General features: G+C 43.4%; 1 protein-coding gene across 4 annotated transcripts in view; it reads left to right on the forward strand.

The window, feature by feature from the left end:
* Window positions 1–16,192, forward strand: part of Pde1c (phosphodiesterase 1C) — a 213,462-nt gene that overhangs the window by 187,170 nt on the left and 10,100 nt on the right. For 2 of the 4 annotated variants that reach the window (XM_090332680.1, XM_090332681.1), the window contains exon 17: window positions 5,172–5,240. In XM_090332680.1, the coding sequence (XP_090188806.1) occupies window positions 5,172–5,240 (69 nt within the window). Of the gene's footprint in view, window positions 1–5,171; window positions 5,241–9,320; window positions 9,383–14,276; window positions 14,715–16,192 lie in introns of those variants that run through there. The other 2 variants (XM_090332678.1, XM_090332677.1) reach the window with 2 other exon arrangements.

The raw sequence follows: 16,192 nt of genomic DNA on the forward strand, positions 1-16,192 counted from the left end.
TTTCATCAAGAATGCTCCCATTTGTTCATCAAAGGAGAGAGGGATGGGTCAGTGAAGGGGATGTGTTCTCTTCCCCCAAAACAGCTTTGTCAAATCTGTGACACAAAATCAAGTCTCAGGGATTTATGGGAAGCAGGGAGAGCTAAGCTTCTCCCAGGCAGTTGATGGTGAGCCATTATAAATCATTGCACAAGAAGGCTGCACACCCAGCATCTCACGGGACAAGTGCTTGTATGTTCGTGAACTACTAAATGAACACAGTGCACTTGGTGTTTGCAAAATGAAAGGGCTGCATTGGTTTTTCCTCTTTTGAATGACCTTTTCCCTAATTGCCCACACTCTGTTCCCAGAGAAGGAATAAAAATGCACCCCAAGGATCACCCTATCCCCACGACATTAAACCCAGGGATCAATCACTTTTGACAGATATTGTAGATATTCACAAAGGTAACAGAATATGTTTCATTTCTAACTTTGGGAAGTTTTAAAGTTCAAATTCAAGGTCTCATGCTTGTTAGGTTGGGACAATACTGCTAATAGGTGCCTCTATTGGTGCCTGGCTTTGTACCATTCTTTTAGAATGAAGGATGAGTTAGGTGAGTTTTCGGAATCTCCTCCTCCAACATAGAACAGTCTTCTGCCTTCAGGAGGTCAGGCTGCCTTCTCCAGGGCATCTTCATTCATTCACCGAGATAGGATTTTACAGTCCTAAGAAGACAACTATCTAATTCCATTTCTTTTCTTTTTCCTTTTCCCCAAAGGCCTATAGTTAGAAATATTTTCCCAACCTGCAGGAGTCTGGCTAGGAAACAGTCATGCCCTGTGGGTGGGATGCAAGTGGCTTACATACTGTGGCTTACATACAATTTCCTTCTAACCAGCCCCCAAAATGTGAGGCTGTGGGGGCAGGGTTGGGGAGCAGGGGAGGAGTAGGGTGGGGGTGGGGATGGGGGTAGGAGCGGGGGGTGGATCTCTCACTATAACTGTACTTGATTGTTTCCCATTTTGAAAAATGTGGCCTTTCAGCATCCACCTCCATACTGTGGGATTTGATTGCACTGCAACAGCATTGCTGTTGTCAGACTATTAATAAAAACTTAAAATCATGTGTAAAACTCCATCCCACAATTAGCAGGTCAAAATGCTGGATTTACTTATGGTTCACTTATGTATTTACTTATGGTTTACAAAGTTAAGCTCCTACAGGATAGTGAGTTTTGTCTTTTGGCCCATTCACAGAACAGTGGGTGATAAGCATTTTTTCCTGTTTCCCAAACCTTATGAATATAATTCAGTAACAGTATAGCACAATATTTCAACCTGTGGGTCTAGCCCACGGTACTACTCCCCACTTATCTCTTGTAGGACAATTAGGTGCTTTCCTTTCCGATTTTGCTTTTAAAAATAACAGATATGGAGATCTTTGTATTTTAGATTTCATCTTATTTCCAAGTAGTGAAACTAAACAAATCGGTGGATGTGCAATTACTGGGACAGAGGTTGTGAGCCTTTTCTGAGAGTTCTGAATTCTAAAGCACATTCAGATGTCAGAACAGACCTATTCAAATAGCGGACAAAGTATGTGTCTAAACACGCTTTGTGATTTTCTCCATCGTTCTTTGGAATGAACAAATATGTCACACCAAAGGAACCACAGCAGTGAAATGACCATGTGGTATTGTGAAGGGAAAATACCACATTCTAGACCTTGTATTACATGTGCAGACCTTACTCATGTACTCATGGAAAGCAATTCTTCAGGAATTCTTCTGAATTCCTCCAAAACACTATGACTCCTCAGCCCAAAGCAGGATTTGTACCTTTCTTTTTGTTTTCTTTTTTGCATGCTTGCTTAGTGCTCTATTACTTGAGCCGTGACATCTACTATACACACATGCGTGTACTCACACAGCCATGCACACACACTTCCTTCCTTCTGAATAGAAATTCAGCAGTAGCAAATTGCACCACACCACGTACAACCTCAGAGAGCCAGAGCTGACTTCATCCTTGTGGTGCTCGGCACTGTCCACATCTGGAGAACTCAAACCAGGCTGTCAGAGCATCCGTGACCCTCCCATGTTTATGACTTAAGATGGTGGGAGGATGGGGAGAGAAGGGGGACTTTGCCAAACACACAGAGAAGCACAGATCTGCTCATCACCATCTCAGCCTGGAAGTTCCTCCCTCCATGTCTGCCGAGTGGGGAGAAGAGGAAGGCAAGGCTGCCCTAGGCAGAGGAACTGCCAAGCTGCCCCTTTGGAAGGATTCCTGTGGATCCCAGCAAGGTGAACTTGGCCACAGGTGAAAGCTAAGGCTTGCAGTGGCCAAGCACCTTGAAACATTTAAAGTCCTCAGTGAGCCTACTCTGGGCTTCCTAAGACCCCAATTTTCCACTGGTCAACAAAAAGAGATGGCTCGGCTTGGCTTTTATTTCTTCTTTACCTTCTCTTCTCTCCTCTTCCCCCTCATTTTCTGTGCCACAGTGGAACACAAGACATCATGTATGCTAGGGAATACAGAATTTTCTGTGAAATTTTGATTTTTTTTCTTCTCAGTCACTGTCTAGCTTTAAATATATCCTCACTGTCAATATTTTAATAATTTAAATCCATTTAGAAAAGGGGCTTTATTGTGATATTTATGTAAGTACATATAATGTATATGAACCAGATCTACTTGTATGATGTCACTCTTAATTCTATTTTCTTCAGTTTTCAGTGAGTTCCATCATACAATTATATGTGAGTATTACATTATACACACATATGTATTTCTATAATATTCATCTCCCCGATTCTCTTCTCACTCTCCACAGTGATGAATATTCTTTATGGAAGTGGTGGAGTATAATAAAAGCAAATGAAAAATAGATTTTTAATATAACTCTTTGGAGTCTTGCGACACCATCATTAACATTTTTATGTAATTAATAGAAGGGTTACAGTTATATTCACCAGATAGAAGGTACATTACTTCATATACATGGATACCCCTTCTCATGTTTTTCTCCCCTTTCCCTCCCTCCACCCTCTTCCCCCATCTTGTTTTCTTCCCTTCCCTTTCCTATTTCAAATAAACAAGTATATATATATATATATATACAATATACCAGATAACAATATAAGGTACTGTAGCAATATGAGAATAACCAAGGGACAACAAAAAAGCTAAGAAATAACATAGTACTTTAAGAACAACAATCACAATTATATGGCTCTTGTTTCCATATTCTGGAGGTCCTTTCATTTAGCCTCATCCTATATGGCCTATGTATCTAGGTTTTGAGCTATTATAATCCTCTGCTAGGAGAGTCTAAGGTTTGTACTGATTATTACAAATGAGGGAAACCATTGAGCCTATGTTCCTCTGGGTCTGGCTTACTTCACTTAATAGGATTTTTTTCCAGCTCTTTCCATTTCCTTACAAATGGGGCGATGTCGTTCTTTCGGATGGCAGCATAGAATTCCATTGTGTATAAATACCACATCTTGGCCAACATCAACATTTTATTAACTGTGGAATGAAAGATTCATTTTCCTAGGCAACTGACAAGAGTCATTCTCGTTTCATGGCCCTAACTGGAATGCTTTGGAGGAGCTTTAGTCAAGAACAATAGGCATGAGTTCAAATTTCTTGTCAGTGTGAACATCACTCATTGGGCGCTTTGTGTAGGTACTGTGTGGACAGCACCTACTGAGTGCTTTGTGTAGGTACTGTGTAAACAATACCCAGTGGGTGCTTTGTGTGGGTACTGTGTGAACAGAACTCACCTGATACAAGGTGAACAGTTTCTTGGGTGTTTTGTGTAGATACACTGAACAGCACCTGTATAGACCGGCACCTACTGGTGACTGTGCTTCTGATGTGAACAACACCCAGGGATTTGTGTGGAGAGCTGGCCAACTCTGGCAGTGTTGCTGTGTGACAGTGGGTAAATCTTTCATCTTCTGGGGTTTACAGCATGTTCTTAGATTGCTGGTCATTAGACTCCCCTGGGCATCTGTCTAACATCGCAGGCTCTGGCTCCACTCCTCAGAGGAATCCTGCCTCCACATCCTGGAGGAGGCCTCAGAGGCTGGAGTTACAAAAATCATCTGACGCTGAAGCAGATGCAGCCATGTTCACAACCCAAATCCTGAAACAGGTACTGTCACAGGGACTCGGCACGCAGAGCCAACCTCATTACAAGTTGAGGAAGTGGCCTGGGGTTCATCAGAGCAGTTATATTGACTTGTGAGTTGTTCTCTCTCCATCTTGCTGGGTTGTTAGATTCCTTATGCCAGGCCCCAAGCCACTGGGTGGAAAGATAATGAATGAATGAATGAATAAATAAATAAATAAATAAATAAAATGTATCGATAATATAATATAATGTATAAATTATATGTGCATGTGTCTGTATTTAAATATATATGTCTATATGTATTAACATGTAATGTATACCATATATATGTATAAATAAAATATGAACATTTTTGCACAACATCCCCTTTCCCCTTGGTCCTTCCCTCTCCTTACTGAGCCCATGCTGGAGGCCCATCTTCTGTGACCCAATTAAACTGCTGATTGGAACCCAGAGACCACCCCCATTAGAATTCCCTGCTTGGGACCAGGGAGCTGAGACCTCATCCCCTAGCCACTGTGTCCCTCCTCCCCCAGCTCTCCAGTCCTCTCACACACCTATAATCATCATCTAAAACAGATCCTTCATGTTTCAGAAGTGGACAGGAGCCTCAGAGAGATCCAGGGTAAACAGCAAGGAGAGGCTGTTAGGCCAAGCAGGGATGCAGCCCTGATTTTTCCATTCAAGATCTAGACTTTCTGTGCCTGCTTAACCATCTTCTACCATGACACCTACTGGGGCCTTCAGGGGCTTATCTCAGCACAGTGATGTCCAGAGACCAGGACATTTAGGAGGCTCCCTTCATGCAGAGGCATGTTCTCTAGTGTCACAACCTTCCAGCCAGGCCAATCTAGCACAATCACCCACCCACAGATGGAGGCTGGCCTCTTTGCTTGTGGGAACCCTAGCATCCATGTTCAAGGGCCTTATACTAAAGGTTGTTTTCAGACCCGTGCTTTTAGAATATTCAACCTTAGATGAACACTGACATGTCTGCATCAGTTCACAATTTTAATTCCCCTAATCCTTTCTTTCTTCTTCACAGGTGCAAAGAAACATTCTCAGGGCTCACCAGCCCCCAGTACCAGTTCCACAAGTCGTCTGACCTTGCCAGGTGGGTGACTGGCTGGCCTAGTGCCAGAGCTGAGTGTAGGAGTTTATAAACAGATCCTTGCCAGTTCTCCCTGTAGTCCACACCATGTAACCAGAGCATTGTCTCGGTTGTCCATGTTTTGGGGTTCCTCTAGCAATGGTCATAGCAGTTCTATAGTTTGGCGCACATGGTCTACCATCCAGTGGGAGAAAGAACACAGTTCAATTCCTTCTTGCTATTCATCTGGATCAGCTATGAGGGCATTGGCAGACAGAGGAAAGAATGGGAAGCAGAGCACTGGTGGCTTGCACTTGTTATCCTAGCTACACAGGAGGCTGAGATCTGAGGATCATGTTAAGCCAGCCTGGGCAGAAAAGTCATTGAGACTCGTATCTCACTGACTAATTCACCTAATTAACCACTAGAAAATCTGAAGTGGCAGTGTGGCTCAAAGTGATAAAGCCTTGAGCATAAAAACTTGGGGACAGTGCCCAAGCCTGGAGTTCAAGCCCCAAAACAGAAGAAGAAGAAGAAGAAGAAGAAGAAGAAGAAGAAGAAGAAGAAGAAGAAGAAGAAGGAGGAGGAGGAGGAGGAGGAGGAGGAGGAGGAGGAGGAGGAGGAGGAGGAGGAGGAGGAGGAGGAGGAGGAGAAGAAGAAGAAGAAGAAGAAGAAGAAGAAGAAGAAGAAGAAGAAGAAGAAGAAGAAGAAGAAGAAGAAGGGGAAGAAGAAGGGGAAGAAGAAGGGGAAGAAGAAGGGGAGGAGGAGAAGGAACAGGAGGAGGAGGAGGAGGAGGAGGAGGGAGGAGGAGGGAGAAGAAGGAGGGGGGAGGAGACAACGATGACAGAAAGAAAGAAAAAGAATAGGAGTCACTGTGGCGAGAGCGGGAGAAGTGAGTTTGAATTCTGAAACCACATCCCATGTCTCTGGCCCCTCACTCATGCTGCTGTCTGGTTGGTTGCTCATATGTCTCACATGAGGATGAGAAATAATGTTGGTAAATTTGGCATGGTGACAGTGACACAGTGTTGGAGTAGATATACAGCTGATTTTGATTACTGAGAAAGTGGAAGCCATAGGACTCTGGTTCCTTCCAGCACGTATAGGGAACGATTCAGCACTTGTGATGATTGCTTTGTCTCTTAGTAGTTCATGTAAAGTTTTGTGTCTGCGTCTAGGTTTTGACTCTTTTCTATAATTTAATTAGAAAATTTCCATTGATTTGGGGGAAGAAAGGATAGTTATAGAAAGTAAAAGTGTCTGTTGTAAAATAATAATAATAATACAGAAGAAATATTAGCAATATATTTCTCTTCCATTAATTAACCAAGACAGTCTCTCCTTGTTGCTATCCTAGATTCAAGTTGTGCTTTATGTGCTGTCCTGTTTCCTTTTGAAATTCATCCTTAAGTCACAGCATTTCTTCCATGTTTACTAAATAAGCAAATATTTCTGTGGTTGGCTGGTATTTCAAGGACTATGTCACAACTTATTTGTATTTTCAGTCACAATATGGCATTTATTTTTGTTTAATTTTCAATTTATTATCTGTGTCACCCTTCCCACCTTCCATCCTCTACCCCTATCTCTACCAACCCCACTCCTTACTCCCTCAAGGTATTTGGTTTCATTTTTAGGTTTGTACATTGACTATTATGACTACATTCACCTCCCATTTTTCTATCTTCCACTTCTTTTGACCTTCCCTCTTCTCTCTTCCTGATATTCATTCTGTTAAACTCTGAATTCATTGTATAAAGGCGTTACATCCTTGCAATCGTCCCTCATGTAGGCATGTTTTATATACTATGTTCGTGTATATGCATGTATGACCCTGTATATCTTCACATTTCTATCATTTAGATCTAACTTCCACATATGAGAGAAAATGTACCCTTTGTCTCTGAGCCAAGATTACTTCATGTAACATAATTTAGCTCCATACCCAAGCCTGGCAAGGGTCTACTCCTTGCCTCACCTCAGAGATGCCCTTGTTGACATCACAGGTACACAATTTTTAGCTACCTACAGTAAAGAACAGCTTAAAAATACTGCAGTTGTACAGTGTATCAGATGGGCCTTGTCAGGATTTTCATGGGTGCTATATTCTTCAATACCATCCATGTGTCCAGATCCAAATAGTTCAACAGCTCAGTCACTAAGAGATGGCAGCACTTGGGTTTAAACCCAGGGCTTTGTGTTTGCTGGACAGGTGCTCTACTCCATAAGTCCCTTTTTGTTGTTGTTGTAGTCAAATTAAAATCTTATTCTTTTTCCTTGGGCTGGTCTTCTTGTGTGTCTTACTTACCTAGAATGACAAGTATACACCAATGGACACAGATATTTCACTGATTGAGATGGGAATCTCATGAACATTTTGCCCAGACTGCCTGGAGCCACTGCATCCATGAAATATTTAGGAAATATTCTCTTTTTTGCCAGTCATGGGGCTTGAATTCTGGGCCTGGGCACTGTCCTTGGCTTTCTCAAAGCTTTACCACTTGAGCTACAACACCAGCTTTCTCTGTGTATGTGGTACTGAGGAATCGAACCCAGGGCTTTGTGCATTTGAGACAAGCACTCTACTGCTAGACGATGTTCCCAGCCCCAGGAAATAATTTTTGAAAGGCCAGTACTGGAGGCAAACATCTCTAGGAACCAGGAACAAAGGATTGATCCGCATAAAATGTATCTCAAAGTGTGCACGGAGTTCACAGGACAACTGTGCTTTGAGCATGAACATCAAGAAGGATCTGAAGTGCCCAGGGACTATGAGTCTGAATACGGGACATGAGGTGTGGGGGTCAGGGGCTGCAGCCTAAGGGAATCATGCAGGCCGAGGTTCCTGAATGGACTAGAGGACTCTGCCCGGATCTGTGGCATCCTGGAGACTGTTGTGGGAGGGTATCTGCTGTAAAGTGTCATGGTGGGTCCTGGCTCTGGTGTGAAGGAATTAGAACCCTTATATGAAAGATGTAATAGCCATCTTTGCAAATTTTCCCAGCCCCTTTGAAGTCAAATTGCACAGTGATCTCCTGACCCAGGAGTTCTCTTGGTTTACACAACCTGAACATTGCAAAAACTTGTTCACAAGTGTCTACTTGGCATCCATAATTACGCAGATATGGAAGCAGCTCAAACTCCCATCACCTGGCCACCAGATAGACAAAATGGCACCTCTGTTCTAAGTGAGCAACAACTGATACACTGTCTATGGACCTTGGAAACATTTTGCTTTGCAGAAGCCAAATACACACTAACACACACACACACACACACACACACACACACACACACACACACACACACACACACACACATAGAAGAGGAAGAGTGGGTTATTCAATTCTGCTTGTGTTATTCCCCTTTAAAGTATTTCTGAGCAAATACAGAAAACATTAACATTTACATTGAAAGTATGGATGTTTGTCTTATTTATATTTTTTCTCTATGATTAAATGTTGCATAGTAACTTTTAGCTGAAAGACCTGTGCTTACTTGGCAAGATGTTTTTGTTGGGAGCTTCATTCATGCTGGTGATTTCACACATAGTTCTCTGAAATGTCTTCCTTTTCTTCTGCTAATCCATGGGATATGAGGGAGGGCATGGGCAAGTCTGGCAAGGAGCTTGGTCCTCCACGATGGCCACTCATGGTCACTTCATGAATAACTGCTTGTGTGGTTTCTGAAATTACTTCTGGGCTCATCCAGGAAACTTCAACTCTCACATGACAAAGTCATAGATCTTTTCCTAGCAGCAGCAGCATCTATTGGGAATTTGTGAGCTCCATGGATCTTCATGGATAGGCTGTCAGTGATGGAGAGCTAGGGACACAGTGGCTCCTGGTGGAGGCCTGGTGCATAGCTCCTCACCTCTGAGCAGAGTCCCAGCTCTTCACTTTCCGGAAGTGGCCTTAGATGACAAGGTACAGTACCCTCATCGCTGGCTGATGCAGATGTAGCTGGCCCCATGTGCAGCTGCTGGTCTGTGCTGTAGTCCTGGCTGTAGACGAGGCTCTGCTTCTAAATTCCTCCCCGCTGTTGAGTGTGTGTGTGCCCCCTGCCAGCCGGCTGGCAATAATGTTGTTGTGTGTCCTTTTTCAGGGGATTATGGATAAAATGGGACATCCAGAAGCTTCCTTGGAAGAGACTCGACCATCTTTGAGGTCCGAAGACATTATAGAAAGCTTATGTTTCTTTTACCAAAACAAAAACTACATGTATTGTAAGTTATTGAGAACTTCAAATATGGTGATTGTGGATCTCCCTAATACAGTTTATTTTTCCCCCACAAGTACTTTTATATGTACAGAGAATCTACCAACTCTACTGACTCTCTAAGCAAAGTACTACTATTTCCATTTCAGTTTAGGAAACTGAGGTACAGATGAGTAGCTTGCCCAAGTCAGCAAGGGGCAATTAGTTGGAAAGCTCTTGTGAGATGTGCTGGCAACCTGGTGCTAAATAGCCCACATTTCTTTCTCTTATTTTTTTTCTGTACCTGGGGCTTGAACTCAGAACTGGGCAATGTCCCTGAGCCTCTCTGTGTTCCAGACTAGCACTCTACCATTTGAACCACAGTGCTACTTCCGGCTTTTTCTGTGTATGTGGTACTGAGGAATTGAACCCAGGGCTTCATGCATGCCAGGCAAGCCCTCTCCCACTAGGCCACATTCCCAGCCTTATAGCCCACATTTCTAACTACCTTCCACACTTCATTTTCCTGGTGCTTACTTCCCATCTACCAGTTCGAGGACCCAGTTCTGTCCTCACAGTGCAGACCTGAAGGGCAGTCTCTGTGGCTGACTTTCACTTTGAGTTTACCTCGAAGGATGTCGCTTACGATGCACAGACTGAGTCAAAACAGAGTTGTTAGTTATGCCTTGATTGAGCACTTCAGAGCCCTGATGTGATTTATCTTTACAAGTTTCTTTCTAAAAATACGGCCTATAAGTAATATCTAGAGGCCGAAGGCTGTAGACTGGCCTGACATCCGCAGACTTCATTCTCACACATGGAAAAAGATATGTGTCGATGAGAAAAATCAAATGAGAATTAGCTTGTAATACTTTCTACTTTCAATGTTTCTCCACTGAAACAGAATAAAAGCCTGTTCTTTGTATGCCCCAGGGCAAACAAAATTTGAAATCGATCTGTTCCTGCTCTAGGGAGATGTTTCTGGAATCTTCTTTTATATCACAGGGTATTTGATAGCCATAGTTTGGAGAAGAACAAACCTGATTTTTCAATCTTGGCTAATTGTTCTTCTTTTTCATTAGTTTGATTTTTGTTGGGAGGGCTGGGAAATGGTGCCACACTACTGCAAGAGTGGAAATGAGATAAGATGCTGGCATTTTATAAAACAGGTTTGCGCAGACCCCACAATTGAAACTTGAGAAGAAAGGGACTTTCTCCTTAAACAAACAAGGCAGCAAATCTCCCTGCAGATGCGGGGGAGAAATAGCTCTGTAGCTTCTATAGACAAGTTTACCAGCTGGTGTATGTTGGAAGTGAGTAATTTATTCTCCAAATGCAAGATTTATGAAGGTTACTGGGTGTGACTTAGAGAAGTTTATCCATTCATTTAAATATCTTTTCCTGAGACTGGGCTCTGGGGCTCAGGCTGCATACCCTCCTCAGGAGGTAGACCTACAGGGCTGAATTACCAGTGGGCTACACATAAAGAGGGAGAATCTCAAAGACCGCCAGTAAGGCTAAATTAAAGCACCATTATGCCTCTGCATAATGAAAGCAAAGAGTCTCAAGAATTAGAAGTGCCCAGCCGTTTCCTAATTTCCCCACATTCCCCTCATTATACCAAGGTTATACTTCAGGGACTGGAGCTGCTTCCTCCCTGGCTTGTTGCCTGAGCCACTCTACTTGTCCACGTCTCCATCTCTACGACTGGACCATGGCCACCACACCATACTTTTATATTGCTTAGTTTAAATGTGGACTTGGATTTGGCCAAGTGCTTTCCTTGGGTGGAGATGTATATCCCCCAATATATCTCTATTTTTTGATATTTGATCTTTGTGAATCAACATAGAGTGTTTTAGGCCAAATATTCACAAATAAATCCCTTAAGTGATTTCTTCATTGTGTGGCAAGGTCTTATAGTAAAGTCAAATTGTATGAGAAATAGGGAGACTTTTTAAACACTGTGCTAACCCCCAGGGGCAGGGAGGGGTCCCATTACTTGGCACCAAGTGACCATTGACCTCCCTGGCTGTGTAGTAACTGTTACCCTATGCCAAGTACCTGATACATGCTGGGCAAAAGTGCAGAAGACCTCCAGCCCATATTCCAGACTGGATCCCCCTGAAGCCCTCACAATGTCTATGAAAAGCAGTTACTATTTTTTGAAAGAAGAAAGAACAAAACCCAAAAAGGAAGTACATGAACGTGCTCAGGAATTCCTGGGGATCTTGCCAAAATTATTCAGTTCTGAGCACCCCAAGTCCAGACTGTTTTTATAATTCCACCCACATCTCCCTAAAGAAGCTCTGTGGATTTGTGTTCTGGTCTCAGGACATGGCCACAGCTTTTAGGTACTGACCCAGAGGGATCGGAACAGGTTTCCAGCCAATGACTGGATGTAGTCAGCTGCCCAAGTCCTTTCTTACTCTCAGTCCGGTCCTCGGTCCTTCCATTGGAGTGCATTCGGAAAATTATGCCTTAGTTGATTTTGTTGTTGTGTGGACACTGCATGGTGTACACACATATCCTTGATCACACAACCTCCTCTACATGTAAGCCACATGTCTCACACTATTCTGTACATGGTTGTCACTCACCATTATATAGAACATGACTATTTCTGGCTTGTGCTGAAAACAAGGGTAGTTCATTTAGCATCTCTTAACCCTGGCTACCCATCAGGTCACCGGGCATTGCAAACACACGGAGGTTGAGATCCAAATAGATACCCCACAGGCTCTTGGAGCAGGGATTGGATGGTAGATTTTTATGAAACCTTCTTAGTAGTCCCAGGGCTGAGAACTGCTCGAGGAAGCAGTGTTAGGTGCGACTGAAGGCAGAAAAGCTATGTGTTCTACTCAACTCTTTCAGTGACCTTGAGATACCCTTTGGTTGACCTTTTCCATGTCAAATGGGTAAGGGTTTGGTTGGGAGTAGGGGTGGAGGTGGGGGTCAACTCAGATCCTGTTGGATAGATTGTCACCTTATGTAGCCTTCTTGTTTTGGAGCTCTTCATTTGTGAGGTGAGAAAAAACTGGAAGCTACAGAGAATTTATGCGTCCTGTTTTCTTGAGGTTAAGTCCTTGGAGAGCTAGTGTCTTTAAAATTGCAGCTAATGGCTTTAATTGTTCTTGTTTTTAATACATAATACACCTTGAAGAGTCCAAGAATAGCTCATCACCTTAGACAGCACTCTACCTAATGTGTGTGGTAGAAGAGTGATTTTCTGCTTGAGTTATGTTGCTGCTTTGTTTTCTAAGAGGCAAGGACTTCTGTCTGGACTCCTATCTGCAGGGCCTCACTGCAGTGCTCTTGGTACTTGAGATGCAAATGAACTCCCAAGTTAAAAAGGAGTGTGCTATTGAAACTTCCTGACAAGTTTAACTCTTCTAGATAATTCCAGAAACAGAGTCCTCTATCTTAGGCAGGGATAGAAACAGGGTCACCACGAGCATGGGCACTGGGCTGTTGGCTTCACACACAGGAGTTGTTTCCATTCTCACCGTGGCCCTCTCAGCTGACTGTTATTTATCTATGCTTGGAGCTACTGTGGTTTTGAACTCAGGGCCTTGCCCTTGCTATGCAGATGCTTATCACTTGAGCCATGCCCCGCCCTTTTGGCTTTCACTATATTTTCAAAGAGGTTATTGCTTTTGCTCATAATATTCTTACCTATGCCCCCCTCATAACTGGAATGACAGGTATGCATTACAATACTTGGCTGAACTGAGGGCCATTATCTCCATTCTTTAAAAACTGGAAAGTGAAAGCACATACCCAGTTACATGGGGCCAGAGTCCGAGCTGAAGCTCGCCATCTTCCCTGGGCAGTCAGAGACTGCAAGTGAGGAGGTGGAAGTGAAGATGGGGAAGCAGGAGACAGGAAAAAGTTCTGCTCTAAGTGGTCTCAGCTACAACTTGAGCACTAGGAGTTGTCCCCACCTGCTCTCATCTGCAGCCAGTGGTGACAGTCACTGAGTTACAATGTCACCTCAGGTCCTGGAGCCAGCCTGCCATGGTAGCTTCTTTCCATGAGTCTAGACTTTTGGAACATGTGGATGTTCCACCCTGCACAGGTGAGGAAAGACATGAAAGCAGTTGTTCAAGAGACCTTCGTGCCTGGTGCCAGTGGCACACACCTATAGTCCTAGCTGTTCAGGAGGCTGAGATGTGAGGATCATGGTTCTAAGCCAGCCCAGGCAGGAAAGTTCATGAGACTCTTATCTCCAACTAACCACCAGAAAACCAGAAGTGGGTCAAAGTAGTAGACCGCTAGCCTCGAGCTGAAGAGCTCAGGGACGATGCCTAGACCCAGAGTTCAAGCCCCATGACCAACAAGATTAATTAATTAATTAATTAAAAAGAGATCTTCATGCAAGTCTGTCCTGAACCATTGCTGTAATGGAGACGAAGGCCTCTTGTTCTGGGAGAAGCATGATCATAGCCGCTAAGCATCCCAGGTATATATTCAATCAGTGATAATATAAACTTGATGCTATTTTAACTTGACCCTTTTAACCTGTTATAGTAGTCGTTCAAACTGAATTTGGGGCCACAACCATTTTAAATATATGAGAAGTCTGAAATCAAATTGTTTGGATGTGAATCTAGACTGCAGCCTTCCTTCATCCTAGCTGTATAATCTTTGGTGAATGACTTAAATGTGGGAAGCCTGTTTCCTCACCCAGAGTTGGAGAAATTACTTGGTGTATAGGAATGTGGTAAGAATTGCAGGTAATTCGTGTTACATTCCTAGCATTGTGCTTAGCCAATCGATGTATGACATACAGCTAGTGTGATTTATCAGAACATTTACTTTGGTGGAAATCAGTTCTTAATATTCTTCCATCTTCAATCACAGGCTCAGCTTTTACATTCTTCCATCATCATTGGGATGATACAGAGCTCCTGGATGAATTTTGTTCATTTTTTATAAGGATTCTTCATGAGATTTCAGGCAGGCTCTACAAATTATCCTGATTTAGGAAATGCCATGTGTGGAATAATTGTTTTCTTCTATGTAAAACAACATTCCTGTGACAATAAATGATTATCATTGTCTTGGTCGTGTGCTTTGTGTATTCAGATCCGGGCATATATGTGTCTGTTGGTGGAAATGTTTGCTTTGCAAAGGTCATCGAGGCACTGTCTCTGCAAGAAAAGAAAGCTAGGGCCCAATGCTGAAAAAAGAAAAAAAAACCTGACAACAATAGAGACCCTGGTGGTGGAGAGTCCAGAATTCACCGGGCCTGCACAATGCTGTGCACGCATCACATTGTGGCCACAGAGCACTGGAACCACGAACAATGATAATGGAAGCTACAGTAACTTCAAGGCAGCTCACTGGGCCTCACCCAGGTATGGACAAGAGTCAGTGACGCTCCTTCCTGCTGTCCTCACCATGTACAAAACAGAGGGTGGACAATGAATCAGTGACTGGTATGTCTGGCAGATGGTTGTGATATGAAGAGATCCTTTAGCCAAATAGAACCAACCACACTGGCTGAAGAAAAGCCTTATGCTCTCAGGTGCCAACAGGAATTAATAACCCATGCCACTGATACTTATGGAACAACTTAACAACATGCGGTGCTCATTTTCCATCCGTCCTGTCAGCAATGACTGAGGCCTACCCTCTTTCAGCCACTCTGAAGCATCTGTGACTCTTACCAAAGGTGCCTGGGAAACTAGAGTCTGCCCTCCTAGAGGAGGGGCTCGGTACATCCCCACTTATTAGTTCTAAACCCATCTGATAGCCACCTTGATTACACCTAGGAATTCAGCTCTTTCCTGGAAAAGAAAAATTGTGTGCAATTACATTCCTGTATCCCAAATAAGTATGCACTGAACAAAATGGTTTGAGAGAAGGAAACAATGGCTGGGGAAAGAGATGGAGATCAAGGTAGAGAAAAGAAAAGAAAGGTTGATGGTGACAATGGAAGAAGGCCAGAGACATTTTGGGGAGGAACTGTGATGTTTATGACAAAGCAACTTGGAAGGCTGAGAGGGAAGTGGATTGCAGTTCAAAGCCAGCTTGGGAAGAAAAATTTGGAAGATCTCCTTTTCAGCCCACAACTGAGCAGTGACATATGCCTGTCATCCTAAACTATGTGGGAGGCTCATGATTCCACCCTAGGCAGAAAAGACTGTGAGACTTCATCTCAACAGAGAGTCTGGGTGTTGCCTAGATACCATCTCAAGTAGAACGGAATCCTCGAACAGATGGATCACAGCTCCCAGGAACACTGGCCAGGAAGTGAGACCCAATCTCAAAAAGATCCAAGTAACCAGTGAGAAACAAGGTTGGAGACGTGACTCAATGGTAGAGAGTCTGCCTAGCAAATACAAGTCCCTGAGTTCAAACCCCAATATTACCAACGAGCAGGGACACTTAAATCTCTGAGAATAGCATTTGAATAGGAAGAATATATATATGTGTATATACATATATATATCAGCATTGTATTAAAAATTCTCCTTTTCCACATTTGGAGTGAGGGGACAGTGGGCATCCAGCGTCTCCGCATGCCAGGGGGGCCCCATCTCCACCAGCAGGTTCTGCAATCTCCTTGCACAGATGACTGTGGCAAAGGGAGGTGAATTCTGACAACTGAGTTCCAGCAAATAGAGATTGTCCTCATGCTGAGAATGAGAAATTCAGTAATACAGTGGCTGGGTTCCTGCTGAGTTGGGAAAATAGACTGAACATGGTGGCTGTCTGGGCTGAGCATCAGGCTCCCCAACTGTTCCCAGCCATGGCCTTCCATCCAGAGCCTT

Source organism: Megascapheus bottae, chromosome 5 (assembly GCF_031878675.1).
Source record: "Megascapheus bottae isolate mThoBot1 chromosome 5, mThoBot2.hap1, whole genome shotgun sequence".
NCBI classification, from domain to species: domain Eukaryota; kingdom Metazoa; phylum Chordata; class Mammalia; order Rodentia; family Geomyidae; genus Megascapheus; species Megascapheus bottae.